This window comes from Sinocyclocheilus grahami, unplaced genomic scaffold, assembly GCF_001515645.1.
Source record: "Sinocyclocheilus grahami isolate Dianchi unplaced genomic scaffold, SAMN03320097.WGS_v1.1 scaffold562.1, whole genome shotgun sequence".
Classification (NCBI taxonomy): Eukaryota; Metazoa; Chordata; class Actinopteri; order Cypriniformes; family Cyprinidae; genus Sinocyclocheilus; species Sinocyclocheilus grahami.
The window spans coordinates 652,597-671,146 of record NW_015505741.1 but is presented as its reverse complement, the minus strand read 5'-3'; the positions used below and the strand labels follow the sequence as shown (position 1 = coordinate 671,146).

The 18,550-nt window shown below is 39.9% G+C and overlaps 1 protein-coding gene across 1 annotated transcript in view; it reads left to right on the top strand.

The window, feature by feature from the left end:
• Positions 1-17,547, top strand: part of LOC107556254 (227 kDa spindle- and centromere-associated protein-like) — a 52,796-nt gene extending 35,249 nt beyond the window's left edge. Inside the window, exons 9-11 of the mRNA XM_016239319.1 lie at positions 1,566-1,572; positions 17,300-17,329; positions 17,441-17,547. Coding sequence (XP_016094805.1) covers positions 1,566-1,572; positions 17,300-17,329; positions 17,441-17,547 — 144 coding nt within the window. The remainder of the gene's footprint in view (positions 1-1,565; positions 1,573-17,299; positions 17,330-17,440) is intronic.
• The last annotated feature ends 1,003 nt before the right edge of the window (positions 17,548-18,550 follow it).

Below are 18,550 nucleotides of genomic sequence, written 5' to 3'. Positions count from 1 at the left end.
AAACCATATAAACATGAAAAGGAACAGTAACATGAATTTACACTTGACTAAAATATAAGCAGAAACACATAGAAGTCCAATATGGTACAAATATATTCTAGAATATATATCACCTTTGAGGTTATGAAAGACTCTTGCTCTTTGTTCATGCATGCTTATTATGCAGACAAGTAATAAGCCTTTTTTTCAGTGCAAGGGACAAACCACAATATTAGACAGTGAAATGACCTTTACTACAATAATGGAGTTGGATGAACCTTCAACCTCCTTTCAGAAAATTGTTGAAACATACCATTAAAGACTCAGTCTGTCAAATTCTAATGAGTAAATGAGAATGAAATCTGTATGCGCACAAGTGTTTCTGTGTGTGTGTGTGTGTGTGTGACCCTCTGCACACTCTGGTTTGTTTGCTTTTAAAGGTTAATTTCTTAAATTTGAACCACACAGTCTATGCAAGCATACATAAGTGCATATATTCGTATATAAATCAATATTGCACGAGAAAGAGTGCGTTGTGGGTTCAGGATCCCTCCGATGTGACGTCTCCGTTCCCTCCTTCAGGGAACGAGGGTTACATACGTAACCGTGACGTTCCTAATACAAAAGATTACTTGATTAAAAGAAAGTTGTTTCTGAGAAGTTAACAAGGACGCAGACATTAAACAACATTTATAAGCAAGAGTTGAATTAAATTTTTTTAAAGGTGTGTCTGTTTTTGTGCCTACTATGAAAATAGTTTTTAAACATAGTCACTAGTCATAGTCACTAACATAGTCACATAGTCACTTTCTAGGATCCGTTGAAACAACTGATTTTGATCGTGAACGACCCAAAACGAAGCAGTCAAATGAATGATTCAGTGATTCACTTGTTAAGACAGTAAACATGAAGGTCCACCCAAACCAATCTCACAGGTAAACATAACTGCAAAAGGAATCACTGAATATTCCTACCAATAATGCACAAACTCCCAATGCTTTTGGACTTTTATATCAGCAATCTTGGAACCTTATTTGATCAAATACACTTTTAAAAATAAAAGTTGCAAAAGGGGCGTTTCGCAGCCACAGAAGAACCATTTTTGTTTCCCCAACAAATATTTCAGTGTTTTTATTCTTAGTGTCTAAAGAAAATCTAAAGAACTTTTATTGACTATAAATAACCTTTTGTGGAATGGAAACTGTAATGTATTAAATGCTTACAATTTGGCATTTGAGACCATTGAGATTCCGTAGCAGTAGCGCTAGGAATGTTGGGATTTTGTTGGGGGCGCCAGTTCAGCGGAAGTTAGAAAAGAAGTAAAGTGGTGGCTAGAAGACAAACATGCTGTCTCATGTGTATTCTTTTTAGTGGATACATCACAGAAAAATTGGCGACGAGGATAAAAGTTTTATTCAAATTATGGCGCTTATTGGAAATATAAGCGAGTTTGTTCCAAAAGCAGAGTCGTGGTCGGCTTATATTGAACGGCTGGAGCAGTTCTTTGAGGCGAACGACATAAGCCAGGAGAAGCAGGTTGCGACCCTGTTGAGTGTGATGGGAGCAACTACCTACGGTTTACTGAGGAACTTGGTACAACCAGAGAAGCCGAAAGATAAGTCTTACAAAGACATTGTGGACACTTTAAAGAATCATTTTGAGCCAAAGCCTTTGCTGATTGCAGAAAGATTCCGTTTTAATCATTGCGATCAAAGAGCTGATGAGACTGTGACAGAATATGTCGATGAGCTAAAACAGTGCGCTGTGAGTTGTGAATTCGGAGCAACGCTGGACGAGGCATTGTGCGACCGATTCGTGAGTGGAATCCGCAACGAAGCCTGCCAACGACGACTGTTGTCAGAATCTAATCTGACGTTTGCACGTGCGTTTGAGATCGCATTGAGTATGGAGACGGCGGAGAAAGACACGCAGCAGCTGAGAGGGCATGAATCGCGCTGGGAGTGGTTCATAAAGTGGATGTGCGTGCAGCGCGACATTCCGATCAGAGAGGGAAGAAGTGCTATAGGTGTCACGGCAAAGATCACAGCCCTTATGTTTGTCATTTCAAGGATGCAAAATGCCATAACTGTGGGGAAACTGGCCACATCAAAATAGCTTGCAGAGGAAAAATGGAAGCTGGAAAAAGTAAACGTTATGCTGAGAAAAACACTAAGTATGTGGAGGCAGAGGAAGCTGAGTTGCCCATGTTTTCGCTGTTAAGTGATGAGAACGGGAAAAAGTCATTCACAGAGACATTTAAAGTAAATGGCAAAGAAATTATGATGGAAATTGAAACGGGCGCTGCCGTGAGTATCATATCTGAGAAACTATTCCAAGTTGCGTTCTCAGAAGAGCCACTAGAGGTCGCAGGAGTCAAGCTTAAAACGTACACTGGAGAGATTATGCCTGTGTTGGGACAGTTTCAAGCTAATGTGAGCTACGAAAAACAAAGTAAACTGCTAACCTTAATAGTAGTAAAAGGGGAGGGGCCAGCTTTGTGTGGCAGAAATTGGCTACAAAAGCTCAGCTTAAACTGGAAAAAAATTAAACATGTCAGTCAAATGGATCAAACAAAGTCTCTTGAAGAAGTGCTGGATTCAGGCTCGGAGGTGTTCAAAGATGAACTAGGCACACTCCGTGGGCTTAAGGCAAAAATACTGGTGAATCCTGAAATTCCTCCACGCTTTTGTAAATCCCGGCCACTGCCTTTTTCTATGAAAGCCCAAGTTGACACGGAACTGGACCGGCTGGAGAAGGCTGGAATAATCACGCCTGTAAAACACAGTGAATGGGCAGCACCCATTGTGCCGGTGATGAAAAAGGACAAAACCATAAGACTGTGTGGGGACTATAAATTAACGGTGAATCAAGCAGCTATTACAGAGACTTACCCATTACCACGGAAGCCTTTCGGAGAGGACAGTGAAGGGGTTGCTCAGAGTCCACGTTGCTCATCCAGAATAAGAAAACCACCAAAACGCTATGACTTGTAATAAAAAAAAAGAAACCCTTGGATAGCACTCCAGTATAGGACTGTTATGGTCATATATATATGCGATGCTTATTTTGTTCTGTGATGTTGTTGTTTAAAAAAAATAAAAATAAAAATAGTAACAGTTATGTTATTGGTTCAGACAGTAAAGTTGTGGGTTGCCATGTATAGATTATTATTAGGGTGAAGCTGAAGGTACCTTTGTTTAAAAAGGGGGGTAATGTGATGTATTAAATGCTTACAATTTGGCATTTGAGACCATTGAGATTCCGTAGCGGTAGCGCTAGGAATGTTGGGATTTTGTTGGGGGCGCCAGTTCGGCGGAAGTTAGAAAAGAAGTAAAGTGGTGGCTAGAAGACAAACGTGGTGTCTCATGTGTATTCTTTTTAGTGGATACATCACAGAAACATTCCATGGATGGTAAAAGTTATGCTAACAAAGAACCTTTATTTTTAAGAGTGCAGTTTCAAGGACCAAACTAACTAACCATTGTATAAAAATCAAAGGTGACAGAACATTCGAGAGAATGTGAAAACTAAGTAGTTCCTATGTGAAAATGGATAAATGTACTGTAACATTTCCTTGACTCTTCTGTACTTTATTAACAATGTACGGATTGATTAAGTTTTCTCTTTGAACAGACAAAAATGTTGTGCATATCTCTTGGGGCAGTCTCGAAATGTGAAGGGAAGTAATGTTCATTTAAATTTATGCTTCTCTTTATTGCTGTAAGGGTAACTTTCCTTTTATGAGATTTCTGGAAATTAACTTTCTCTGCCCTCTCTGAATGAGGGCAAGAAGAGCGTTATACTGTATAGGAAATAAGAATCAGAATGAAGGCTAGTAGACCACCTATACAATATTTCCAGTTTACAAAAGCACCCATTCTTATTGCAGGCAATCTTTCAATATTCTGAAGATGGCAGTTCAAAAGTCTGTCATTCAAATTCTCAGCTGGCTGCGATTGCTCTCTAAGCAAGTTTGCGGCGCATATTATACTTGTGGAGAGGGTTTAATAAGTTCTCCTGTTCTCCCCGGTGACAGGATGTCTATACCTGAGTGTGTTTGGGAAGGAGGAGTTGTGTGTTTGTTTATACATGCCAATATTTAATGAGAGGAGACAGTGGAGAGCCATATTTGTCGCAGTGTTGATGTGCCAGACAGCTCAGTTCCCTGTAGCAGGAAAATGGGGCCAGCTCGGGCCGGAGCTCAGATCTGTCTGCAACACCCTCTGAAGCTGAATTGAGCTTGACTTCTGCCACAGCATCCTCTCCTGTCTCCAGGTCTGGGTGGGTAGGAGAGACCTTGAGGTCACTAAGAAATTAATTTCCCTTGCAGCAGCATTACTGACACCTTCTCTTTAATACAAAGCCTCAGTGAGATCAATTACTGTCATGCTAATGCTTATAAGATATATTTTAATCAGGAGAGCATGCTGTACTCATTGCATAATCAATTATGGCGATTATTCTGGGTGCCAATGTTGAGACATGCTTTGGGCTTCATCATAATAGTGAAGTGCAATGCAAAGCCCACATCATGCCTCAAGAGAGTCAATTATAATTAAAGTATGGTTATACAATTAATTAAAGAGTTATAATTGTGAAAAGGAGCTGCAAATCGTCCCATATGGCCAAAGAAAAAAAACAATTAAATAATTTACTTTCAGACTATAATAACATTAGCGTTGCCTAATCCCATTATGATAATATAATTTATATATTAAATGACACAATAATTAAGTAATCAGTTCAGTTGAAATAAAAATAGATTTTTTAAATGAATATAAATACAATTTATTATATGCTTTACAACACATGCCTGATAAACCATTCACCCAACTCCCCATTTGGCTTTATTTCAAATCCATTTCAATTAAAGTACGTTCTTAAAGGCTAGCTGGAGGTCTCAGATTGTTTTACGTAGGGTCACAAACTTTTTTCAGCATGGTCAGTGAAACCAGTTTCTCTATTATATACATCTTTTTGAAGTGTGTGCCTGTGGAATGCTAAATGAACTGGCCAAAAATAACATATTTAACTATGTTTTCTAAACTGAACCACAAATTATCTTTCAAGCAAATTATTCTCAATGGTAAACAGATCTGAACATTTGACTGGTCACACAAATAGGGTGAGTTCAGTAAAAGTGAGACATCAGGTAAAGTGGGACAAATAGTTTCATGAAACAAACAGATAGTTTGAACTATTATCATTTGGAAAAAAGGTGACATATCATTCAAATCGGACTTTTTCCATGTTTAAGTGCTATAATTGTGTCCCTGGTGCATCTACCAACCCAGAAAACATGAAAAAGAACAACCCAATATATTTTTTTCTCTGCAAGCTTGTGAAAAAAACGACCCACTCAGATTTCCCGATTTCTTTCCCAGCTGTTTACCTTCACAGACATAACAGTGTTCCTGCTTCCACTCAAAATAGGCATTTTCAAAATGATATAGGCCTAATAAAAGATCTGTGGCGTATTTGGAGCTGAAACTTCACAGACACATTCTGTGGACACCTGAGACTTATATTACATATTGTAACAAGGGACATAATAGGTCTCCTTTAAAAATAACATTTCTTTGAAGATTTTTGTACTATTTGAATTGCAGTAAATGTTTTGAGTAGGCTAAACTGAAAAAAAGTCATGAATTATCATGAAATATTATTTAATTTATACGTTTGCATTGCATCTAGGAGGATTGTGGCATCACAGAAAATGGCCAAGAGACAAATCAGTCAGGAGAATTTAGGTCGTTTCAAAAGATTTTCTGTAGGTTTAGTTCTTGAGGGTTATCTTACACAGACTGTAGATTTGCTTTAAACATAAACTATTTAGACACACTGAAAACACCTTAAGTAACTATTTAGGAGTTTTATCGAACTGCTAGAACGCCCGGTTTTTTTTTTAGATCCCACTCTAGTACTATCAACTAAAGGAGCTTTTCCAGGTACTATCACAGTCTCCTCCCCAGATCATGATGAATCTTCTGTGAGCCTCATTGGGCAGCAGGTAGCCGAGCAAATGCAGCAAACACACGCTTTCGCTCTTCAGTGATGAATGACAGCTCTCCAACATCTGAGAACATCATGTTTCACCAGCTGACTGCAGATGCTCTGAACGGTAGCTGTGACTACACCTTGCCCACGTGTAACAATAGCACAGGTGAAGCGGCATTGCAGCTGCCCACTTTTTCCATGGCAGCAAAAGTGAGGGTGATAATTACCTTCACTCTTTGCGCAGTGTCAGCTGTGTGCAACCTCTCTGTGTTGTGGGCTGCCAGCACCAACAACAAGCGCAAATCTCATGTAAGAATTTTAATCATGAACCTCACCGTTGCCGATCTGCTGGTGACTTTCATCGTGATGCCAGTGGATGCGGCTTGGAACATCACGGTTCAGTGGTTGGCGGGGGATCTGGCTTGCAGATTTCTAATGTTTCTGAAGCTCGTGGCTATGTACTCCTGTGCGTTTGTGACTGTGGTCATAAGCCTGGACAGGCAGTCGGCCATTCTCAACCCTCTGGCCATCAATAAGGCTAAGAAGAAGAACAAAATAATGCTGAGCGTGGCCTGGGTGATGAGTGTTGTTCTCTCTGTCCCTCAGGTGAGGAGCTGCTTGAGTGATTTTTCATGTTTTTCATTGTGTCTTCTCTCTGTATGCTGCATTGCTCGAATTCACCAGAGCCCCCAGAGTCTGGTGTAACACCCTGAATCAAGTAGAGAGATCAAAATGAAAACAACAGACTTGTTTAAAGATTTGCCTTTTTGAGCTCAGACATGAAATATTCATATTTTTCATATTTAATCTAATTTTAAACCACAAAATTAGTTCACTTTAAATGGAAAATATATTTGACAAGTGTGCTATACAGTTTTTAAAATGTAAAATTAAAATCTCCTCATGTTGTTCCAGACCAGTTTAATTTACTTTCTTATGTGGAATACAAAAGAAGTTATTTAACAGATTTTCCAAACTGCTCTTTTCTAATCAATGCATGTGTGCAATGCATCATCACTGACAATCCCACTTACATAATATGGCATTTCACACCATGTCACTGATGCCATACTACACATACATCGCAATGCACCAAATCTGAATGTGCGCATACTGAAATCATCACAAAAGACATTCTTAGTGAACCCTTAGTGTCCCTAACACAAATGTATCATATATCATTGCATGGACTGCTATGGTACTGCTACTGCTATTTTATTGTTATATTTCTTGTCATTTTTGGAACTTGATCATCTCAATCACCATTCCATTTCATAATTCTGTATGGAAAAAAGCAGCATGAACATTATGCATACGTCTCCTTTTGCCTCTCACAGAAGAAGAAAGTCATTACAGCTTTGTAATGATATCAGGGTTAGTAAATGATGACATAATTTTCATTTTGGGGTGTAAAGTTAAGGTAAAGGGGATTAAAGTATCCCTTTAACGTATTACTTTAACATTTTTTTTCTCTTGCCAGATTGTCTTTCAGATCATACTGAAAACCTCATGTTTTAAATCAGTAACTTATGTCATATTCAGTATTCTCCTTAGACCTGTTGTAAAATTAGAATCAGAGCTAGAAATTGTTGTAAAATTCATAGATGTTGGATTAGTTCAGCAATTACAGTGCATGCTCTCATCAGCCCTTTAATTTCACCTCAGATTTAACATAATGACTGGTGCTTACTGAGACACACTACACAAACACACACACACACAAAAGATAATTTATGCAGTTTGTAAGTCAATCAGATGTTTTTACATTTTACATGTTTTCTTAAAGCTGCAGTCCGTTAAAAATGATCAGAAATCAATTTTTGAGCAAGTATATAACAAGTTAAGGTAAAGGGGATTAAAGTATCCCTTTAACGTATTACTTTAACATTTTTTTTCTCTTGCCAGATTGTCTTTCAGATCATACTGAAAACCTCATGTTTTAAATCAGTAACTTATGTCATATTCAGTATTCTCCTTAGACCTGTTGTAAAATTAGAATCAGAGCTAGAAATTGTTGTAAAATTCATAGATGTTGGATTAGTTCAGCAATTACAGTGCATGCTCTCATCAGCCCTTTAATTTCACCTCAGATTTAACATAATGACTGGTGCTTACTGAGACACACTACACAAACACACACACACACAAAAGATAATTTATGCAGTTTGTAAGTCAATCAGATGTTTTTACATTTTACATGTTTTCTTAAAGCTGCAGTCCGTTAAAAATGATCAGAAATCAATTTTTGAGCAGGTATATAACCAGCCAGTGTTCAAAACTATCTCCTTACCTTAGCCCAATTCACAACGATAAGCTTATAATATTTTTTTCAAATTTGAGTGGTACTGGTAGGAATTTGCGGGAAATTCGAGCATGCCGCTGCGTCATTACATCACGTCTGTAAACATAAAGAAGTTGTAGCAGACTATATCACATGTGAGGATGCTGCAGGTGGCAGATCGTTTATAGCCTTTTCTCACAGCAGCTGGAATAATCAAATTTATCAATTTGATGGCGGATTGTAATTCAAAAAAGTATGTTTATGAAACACAAGTGACTGAAATTAGATTATATCCCAGTTTAAAATGTGCATCTGATTACAGATAACAGCCGCGCTGGAGCCGTGCCGGTGCACAACCCACAATTAAGATAATTCCGCAAATAACTGCAATTGCAGGTTTTAAACAGAGATGGCGACAAAGAGGCAAAACTTACAGACTGCAGCTTTAAATGAGCCTCAAATTACCCTCAAACCCAATATTGGTGAAAATGCTCTGTGACCTTCAGCTACAATATCTGAAATGATCAAATTAAAGCAGTAGGAATTACTGGAATGAGTGTTAATAAAGGGTTGATTCTCAATCAGAGGAGGAGTGCAGATTTCAAAACACTCTGCAGTTGAATTAATAAATGCCAAGACCTCTTTATTTGCTCCTCCTGATGAATAAAAGCATTTAAAATCAGTGTGCTTCCAAGATTAGAAGAGGCTGATGACAGGTTAGCCAGGTAAAAGAACAAGGGTATATTACAAGCACCAAAACTCCACAGTATAACACATTGTTATGACAGCAGATTGTGCTTAAATTAGGTAATTTCAGACAGATATGGCAAAAGATATAAGGTCATAACGGGTCATAGCGGATATTTTGTTGTCATTTGTTTATCCATTTGTTTTTGTGATTCATTTCTGAGGCGTAAACAGACAGATGGCTTCAGTCTGTATGTCACCATTGGCTCTGCCAGTCTTCATTTGTCATTTGGGAATCTCCTTGTCATAGTTAGAATATGTAGTCTGGCATCATAATATTTATGAAATGTTCTGCAAAAGACTGATCCTGAGAACATTGAGCCTTTTGCTGTAGGGAATATATTCCACATCTGATTTGCACAGCTGACAGTGTTGACTTGATTAGTTGGCTGTAGATGCGTATAACATTTAGCATTTAACGGTCACTTAGATTTCAGGGAAGAAAAGGCACAATTAGTCATTATACTCATTATTATTCTGTTTCAATAAAGAAACTGAATCATCTGCATCTTTGATGACCTCAGGGTGAATAAATATAAAGTGAATTTTCATATTTTTTTGGGTGAACTAAATAGGCATTTTGAAGATATTTAGTAGTATTAAAATATAGTTGTGATTGTAATATGCTGACCTGCTGAATTCCCCAACAGATGTTCCTATTTCACAATGTGACCATCACGGTGCCAGACAATTTCACTCAGTGCACCACTCGAGGGAGCTTTGTCAAACACTGGCAGGAGACCATCTACAATATGTTTACTTTCATTTGCCTCTTCCTGATACCTCTGGCCATCATGATCTGCTGCTACACAAGGATCTTGGTGGAGATCTCTCGAAGGATGACCAAGGGAAACAGTAGGTGGAGTTTAATTTGAAACGAGGCTAATGTTACATACTATATCAATGAGTCATATCATTATATGAATCAGCGTGTTCAAAATAGTAAACTTTCTTTTAATTACTAAAATGTAGATGCACCCTAATTTACGATTTTCGAATATTGACCAGTATTCTGCCAAAATTAAAGCTTGAGGATTTGAAATGTTAAAAATGCCTGAAAGTGAAGATTTTAAGACATACATGTTATTGTTGTAACTTATAATAATTAGAATAATTTTATTCTAATTAATTTAATCAAATAGTATAACTATTTGTTTGCTTACATGCTTGCATGTCATGTTATTAACCGACATCAGAGAACTGTGAACATATCATCAAATTATTTAAATATTAACTAAAATTAAAAATCTCAAGGTAAGTACTTCAAGTAAATATTATATGTCTAAAGGGTTTGCTGACAAAAAGTTTGGGAACTCCTGCCCTGATTAAATATTACTCCAGTCAAAGTAGATTAATCTTTCAGTGTAATTTGTGAACCAATGTAATAGTTTTGCAATTTTTTAACCAACTTGAATAATTTCAAAAGAATGATTCATTCACGAATCTGACATCACTTTCAGGTCAATCTCTTCACTTAAAATTTACATTTACATTTAGTCATTTAGCTTTTATTCAAAGCGACTTACAAAGTAGAAGCAATCAGAATGAGAGAGCAACAATATACAAGTGCTGTGACAAGTCTCAGTTAGTCTAGCACAGTGCACATAGCAAGGTGTTTTGTATATATACAGTATAAATAAATTAGACCGAATAGAACAGAATAGAATAGGTAAGTACTAGTATTAATTGGTCAGGTGATGGTGAAAAAGATGTGTCTTTAGATGGTTTTTGAAAATGGCTAAAGACTCAGCTGCTCAGATTAAGATAGGCAGGTTGTTCCACTAGCTGGGAACAGTCCAGGAAAAGGTCTGTGAGAGTGATTTTGTGCCTCTTTGGGATGGCAACACAAAGCGTTGTTCACTTGCAGAACGCAAGCTTCTGGAAGGGGCGTAGGTCTGAACTAGCGAGTTTAGGTATATTGGTGCAGCGCCAGTGGTTGTCTTGTAGGCAAACATCAGTACCTTGAATTTGATGCAAGCAGATATTGGCAGCCAGTGCAAGCTGATGAAGAGAGGTGTGACGTGAGCTTTCTTCGGCTCGTTGAAGACCACTCTCGCTGCTGCATTCTGGATCAGTTGCAGAGGCTTAATAGTACATGCAGGAAGGCTTGCCAAGAGAGCATTACAATAGTCCAGTCTGGAGAGAACAAGAGTTTGGACAAGGAGTTGTGCGGTCTGCTCTGTTAGGAAGGGTCTAATCTTCCTAATGTTGTATAAGGCAAACCTGCAGGACCAGGCCGTTGTAGCAATATGGTCTGTGAAGCTTAACCTGATAACCTGCACTTGGACGCCGGTGCACTGAACGCTCTTTGTTTTCACGTGTCAATGTTTACGAATAGATTAAATGAAAAGGGACATAATTAATCTTGACAAACTATATATCATTATAAAGGTCTAAGTCTCAAGCATCGACGATATATCACTGTTTTTCAATGGAAAGCTTATAAGGAATGTATTTGCTAAATTTGTGTAAGCAGTACTGAACTAAACTGAGGGCCAGTGATTAATATGTTCATACAGTTCTTTGTATATGTGTGTAATGGTTAATTCGCTGTTGTTATTTAGTCAGGCGTTAGTCACACGCCTATTGTTAGGACCCAGAAGGTGCAAAGGACCCGGACGCTGACGCAATGTAGTACAGTTATGATCGCTATTATTATTACTAGCGCGAGATGATCCTAACGGTGATGATAATGCCAGTTCTTCCACAATATTGAGTAATTGCATGTGTGCGTGCATCAAAGAGTAAGTTTGTTTTTGTAGCATACTATGTCACAAACAGAATGAGACCATCCACTAAAAAAAAGTCAAAGATAAGCGGAATCTTGTTTTTTTAATTCTGCCGTTCTCTTGTGACGGATTGTGATGTAAGCTGTGACGCACCTGTCATCTGTTGGGGACGTAACTTAGCGATCGGCTTTTTGCAAAAATAATTCTTGTTTTTTACTATTCAACATTTTTCAGATATGTGTGTGTGTTTTGTGAGGAATGTGGCTGTATCTACATGATTACCATCTGTATGACCACACATCAGTGTGTGATTACTGACTGTATGACCAGCAATCAGTGTGAATGCTGTCTATATGAACGACCATAAGAGTGTGACTATTGACTATATGGCTGGCCATCTGCATGCGATTACTGACTGTATGACCAGCAATCAGTGTGAATGCTGTATGTCTAGCAATCAGAGTATGTACTTGACATACAAATCTAATTCTTTTTTTTCTCTATCTTCTTTTTTTTAATGGTTTAAGGGGGGGGGGGGTCTAGACATAGTCTCAGAAACATTGCTGCAGGAATCTCATTTTTCATGGTATCTTCTTCAAATTTGAAATATAAACTCATGAGACATGTCCCTTTCAACCCATTACTTTTCTGGATTGCTCAAGGACTGATTGCATGTATTTGTACATAAAATTAAAAAAAAAAACATTCAGTGTGGTACAATTTATTTCAAGAAACTTCAGTGTCTATAACTTTTTATATTTTTAAGCATTATCAACTCTGGATGATGGATAGTAAAGCCTAAAGTGTTTTCTTTCCAAAGATACCAGGAACTATTGTCAGGAACTGTTACCATTTTAAGTTAGGTAGGTAATTTTCAGATGTGAGTCCCAAAATGGGGGGGAGCAGGTTAACAGGTTAACTGATCATCCATCACAACTCCAAGGTTCCTGGCTGTGCTGGAAGAAGTTATGGCCTTTCAACCCATTACTTTTCTGGATTGCTCAAGGACTGATTGCATGTATTTGTACATAAAATTAAAAAAAAAAACATTCAGTGTGGTACAATTTATTTCAAGGCACTTCAGTGTCTATAACTTTTTATATTTTTAAGCATTATCAACTCTGGATGATGGATAGTAAAGCCTAAAGTGTCTTCTTTCCAAAGATACCAGGAACTATGGTCAGGAACTGTTACCATTTTAAGTTAGGTAGGTAATTTTCAGATGTGAGTCCCAAAATGGGGGGGAGCAGGTTAACAGGTTAACTGATCATCCATCACAACTCCAAGGTTCCTGGCTGTGCTGGAAGAAGTTATGGTTGACAAACCTAGCTGTATAGAGAGGTTGTTATGAAGTGCTGGGTTGGCTGAGATCATGAGCAATTCTGTCTTAGCAAGGTTGAGTTGAAGGTGATGATCCTTCATCCAGCCAGAAATGTCTGTCAGACAGGCTGCAATGCGAACAGCTACTGTCGGATCATCTGGTTGGAATGAGAAGTAGAGTTGAGTGTCATCAGCATAGCAATGATAGGAAAAGCCATGCTTCTGAATGACGAATCCTAAAGATGACATGTAGATGGAGAAAAGAAGTGGTCCAAGCACTGAGCCTTGAGGAACCCCAGTAGCAAGAAGTTGTGACTTAGAAACCTCACCCCTCCAAGACACCCTGAAGGACCTACCAGAGAGGTAAGACTTGAACCCCTGGAGTGCGGTTCCTGAGATGCCCATCTTCATGAGGGTGGACAGGAGGATCTGGTGGTGAACTGTGTCAAAAGCAGCAGACAGATCCAGCAAGATGAGTACTGAGGATTTGGAAGCTGCTCTTGCCAGTCTCAGGGCTTCAGTAACCGAGAGCAGTGCAGTCTCAGTTGAGTGGCCACTTTTGACGCCAGACTGGTTGCTGTCCATGAGGTTGTTCTGTGCAAGAAACATAGAGAGATGGTTGAAAACAACTCACTCAATTGCCTTTGCAATTGTCTTTGCAATTGTCTTTGTAGTTTTCTAAAAGTGCTGGATTTAGAGAGGGTTTCTTAAGCATTGGGGTTACCCAAGCCTGCTTGAATTTTTTGGGGAAATTAAGAGAGGTGTTGATAATGTGAGTGAACGCGGGTCTAACTAGCCGGGAATAAATGGCCTGAAAGAAGTGAGTGGGGATAGAATCAAGTGGACAGGTAGTAGGATGATTGGAAAGGATAAGTTTAGAAATGTATGCCTCCGAGAGTGGAGAGAAGGAGGAGAGAGAATGAGTATTTATGGTTATGAAGTTTTTGTCAGTTTGTGGTGTGGAGAATTGGTCGCTAATGGTTCTTGTTTTATTTATGAAGAATATTGCAAAGTCATCAGCAATATGAGTTGATGAAGGAGGGGGTGGAGGGGGACAAAGAATAGAAGAAAAGGTTTTGAAAAGCATGCGAGAGTCAGAACAGTTGTTCATTTTGTTGTGGTAGTATGATGTTTTAGCAGTGGAGACACTTGCAGAGAAGGAGGACAGGAGTGACTGATATACAATAAGGTCAGTAGAGTTTTTTGATTTGCGCCACTTCCTCTCTGCAGCCCTGAGTCTAGGGCGATGTTCCCGGAGAATATCAGACAGCCAGGGGGCAGAGGAGGTGATGCGTGCTGGTCTGGTTGAAAGGGGGAAAAAGTTGTCTAAGCAAGATGTTAGAGTGGAGCAAAGAATGTCAGTAGCAGTGTTTGTGTCCAGTGCTGAAAACTAAAAGGGTGGAGGAAGTGAGGATGAAATCATAGAGGATAGGCGAGTGGGAGAGAACGAGCGTAGATTACGCCAAAAGGTGACCTGTGGAGGAGTGTGCATTGTGTCCGGAGTCAGTGTGAGGTTAGAAGTGATGAGGAAGTGGTCTGAGGTGTGCAACGGCATAACTAAAGTGTTGTCTGTTGAGCAGTAGCATGTGTAGATAAGGTCCAATTGGTTACCTGATTTGTGAGTAGCTGTAGTAGACACGGGCTTGAGGTCAAATGAGGCAAGCAGAGTGTTGAAGTCAGCAGCCTGTGGTGTATCTAGGCGGGTTGAAAGGGGGAAAAGGTTGTCAAGCAAGATGTTAGAGTGGAGCAAAGAATGTCAGTAGCAGTGTTTGTGTCCAGTGCTGAAAACTGAAAGGGTGGAGGAAGTGAGGATGAAATCATAGAGGATAGGCGAGTGGGAGAGAATGAGCGTAGATTACGCCAAAAGGTGACCTGTGGAGGAGTGTGCATTGTGTCCGGAGTCAGTGTGAGGTTAGAAGTGATGAGGAAGTGGTCTGAGGTGTGCAACGGCATAACTAAAGTGTTGTCTGTTGAGCAGTAGCATGTGTAGATAAGGTCCAATTGGTTACCTGATTTGTGAGTAGCTGTAGTAGACATGAGGTCAAATGAGGCAAGCAGAGTGTTGAAGTCAGCAGCCTGTGGTGTATCTAGGTGTATGTTGAAGTCCCCGAGTAGTACCAGAGGAGTACCGTCCTCAGGGAATTTTGAGAGTAACACATCCAAACTCATCTAAGAAGTTACCCAGTTGACCTGGGGGACAATAAATAACTACAAAATGGATTGTAACAGAGTGGGTAATTGTAATTGCGTATGCTTCAAATGAACTGTTGCCAGTAAGAGATGGTAGACTATCAAATTTCCATTCTTTTGAAATAAGTAGACCCATCCCTCCACCCCTCCCAACCGGGCATGGCGTGTGGGAAAAAGTGAAATTAGTGAAGAGGGCTGCAGAAGTGGCAGTGTCCTCAGGATTGATCCAAGTCTCAGTTAGGGCCATGAGGCTGAGACTTGAATGAGTAGAAATAGATAAAAGAAAGTCTGCTTTGTTTAAAGCAGACTGGCAGTTCCAGAGACCAATTGGAATAGAGAGTAAAGTAGTAGAGGGGACATAGGGACAGTTCGCAGATTATTAGGGGATTGCGTTGCCTCCAACGTACAGTGCGTGATTTACAAGTGTTAGTAGTCATAGTAGAGATTTGGAAGCACATATTGAGTACAATTAACTAGAACAAGTAGATGAGAACAAGTTATACAAAAAAGTAAAGAAAGGGAAAATAAGAAATACTCAGGTGCCTTGTCGGTGTCCTTGTTCAGTGGAGTCGCGCAGGTAGAGTCGATGGTCTTTACACTCGTCGGTCTTCACACAAGGAGGATATTCACAGGAGGGCTGCCGTGACCGCTGCCGCGGTGTACTGAGCAAATATATACCTTCCTGATTCCACATAATTGAATACAGCTGGCCATGCCTTACTACTTATTAAACCGAAATTGCAAAGCCACGCGATACGCACGAGAACAAATGCGACTTGAGCACTTGTTTACCACGGTAAACACAGTAAACAAAACAATGTGTCCTAGCAATGACAACTGTGCTAAAATCTAATGAGAAAAGATACAAAACACTTACAGACTGCTGTCTTCTTCTGCTACTCAACTGCTTCTTCTAACAAGTACTTGCAAACAAGGTAAATTATACCTGGCTTTGGCCACGCCTTACTACATATTAAACCAAAACTGCAAAGCCAAGCGATACGCACGAGAACAAATATGACTTGAGCATGTGTTTACCACGGTCCTCTTCTGCTACTCGACTGCTTCTACTGAATTGCTTCTAAAATAACAATGAAGTAAGTAAAAAGTAAGTTTCCCAAATTGAAATTAACTAAAAAAACAAAAATAAATAAATAAATAAATAAATCGATAAATCAGAATCAGAAAGAGCTTTACTGCCAAGTGTGCTTACACACACTAGGAATTTGTCTTGGTCACAGAGGCTTCCAGTGCACAGATGACAAGTGACAAAACACAGATAACAAAATAAACAAGTGATTAAAAATAAATACACAAAAAACAATACACAATAGACAACAAGTCAATAGACAATAATTGTATGTACAGGTGTGCTATATACAAATTAGGGCCTTTCGCACCCCTTTAGTTCCAGAACTAAATGTACAGTACTAAAGTACTGGGACGATTTTGCGTGAACTATTTCCCAGTACCATTTAAAGGGTTGCATTCGCACCGAGAGTATGTACTAAGAAGTGACGTTAGCCGGTCGACAGCGACGTCATTTGTGCGTGGTGTTCAACAACAGAAACAAAGAAAAACAACGTTAACAACAGGAGGATGGAGGATGCTGTGATCGGAGCTGTGTTTTTGTTGTGTCTCGCAGGTTTCACAATAATGGACATGGAATTTCGATGTATACGTAAAGGAGGGCTAAGAATCTCCAACGACAACTGGCAGTGCTACATTTGCTACAAGTGCCTGCACTTCAGCGTCCATCCATCTATCGCTGTTCTCCATACTTGCGAAATAAGTTGACACTATGTTTACACAGCGTTTTAAATCATGGCGGGTGAGGGCGTTTTCATACGTGTTTGGCCAATCAGTGTCTACTTACGTCACGATTAGTACCAGTTGTGCTGGTTAGACCCTGCTCCGGAGTAGGAGCTAATTTGGTTCTCGAAAAAGGCAGTCCGGTACTAAAATCACACCCAGTTCCGGCGGTGCGAAAAAGACAAAAAGTGGGTAGTTCCACAATTAGTTCTGGTACTATGAAAAGGTTCCCGCGGTGCGAAAGACCCTATTATGCAAGGGAATTTGGATAGATGTAATATATGTTAAATCAAGAACATATGTAAAATAAATATAGGTATGGATAGTGGGTATTGCACATGTTTTATTGCACAGTGGGGGAGACATTTAACTGTTTGTGAGGTAGATGGCCTGAGGGAAGAAGCTTTTCCTATGTCTGACTGTTTTGGTGCTCAGTGCTCTGTAGTGCCAACCAGATGGCAGCAGTTCGAAGAGGAAGTGTGCTGGGTGTAAGGGGTCCAGAATGATTTTGCCAGCCCTTTTGCTCACTCTGGATGAGTACAGTTCTTGGAGGGTGGGGAGGGTTGTACCAGTGATTCGCTCAGCAGTCCGGACTAACCGCTGCCATCCTTTAAGGTCAGTATTGGTAGCCGAGCTGAACCAGACAGTTATTGAAGTGCAAACTTCCTCAGCTGGTGAAAGAAGTACAGCCTCTGCTGGGCCTACTTGACAATGGAGTCAATGTGAATGTCCCACTTCAGGTCCAGAGAGATGGTGGTGCCCAGGAACCTGACTGACTCCACTGTTGTTACAGTGCTGTCCATGATGGTGAGGGGGTGTGTGCAGAGGGGTTTCTGCTGAAGTCCACGATCATCTCCACTGTTTTGAGCGTGTTCAGCTCCAGATTGTTCAGACTGCACCAGACAGACAGCCGCTCAACCTCTTGTCTGTAAAGACTCGTCACCATACTGGATGACGCCGATAAGTGTGGTGTCGTCTGCAAACTTAAGGAGTTTGACAGAGGGGTCAGTAGAGGTGCAGTCATCTGTGTACAGAGAGAAGAGCTGTGGCGAGAGTACACATCCCTGGGGTGCGCCAGTGCTGATGGTGCGGCTTTCTAGCAATTATTTCTAGATGTTGCCTATCTGTCAGAAGGCTGGTGATCCACTGACAGATAGAGCTAGGGACCGAGAGCTGGGTTAGTTTGGTCTGGAGGAGTGTTGGTATGAAGGTATTGAAGGCCGAACTGAAGTCCACAAACAGGATCCTTGCATAAGTCCCTGTTTTGTCCAGATGCTGCAGGATGAAGTGCAGTCCCATGTCGACTGCATCATCCATGGACCTGTTTGCTCAGTAAGCAAACTGCAGGGGGTCCAGTAAGGGTCCAGTGATGTCCTTCAGATAAGCCAACACCAGTCTTTCAAATGATTTCATGAAGTTAAAGCAACAGATCTGTAGTCATTAAGTCCGGTTATCTTGGGTTTCTTTGGGAAGGAGATTATGGTGGAGCATTTGA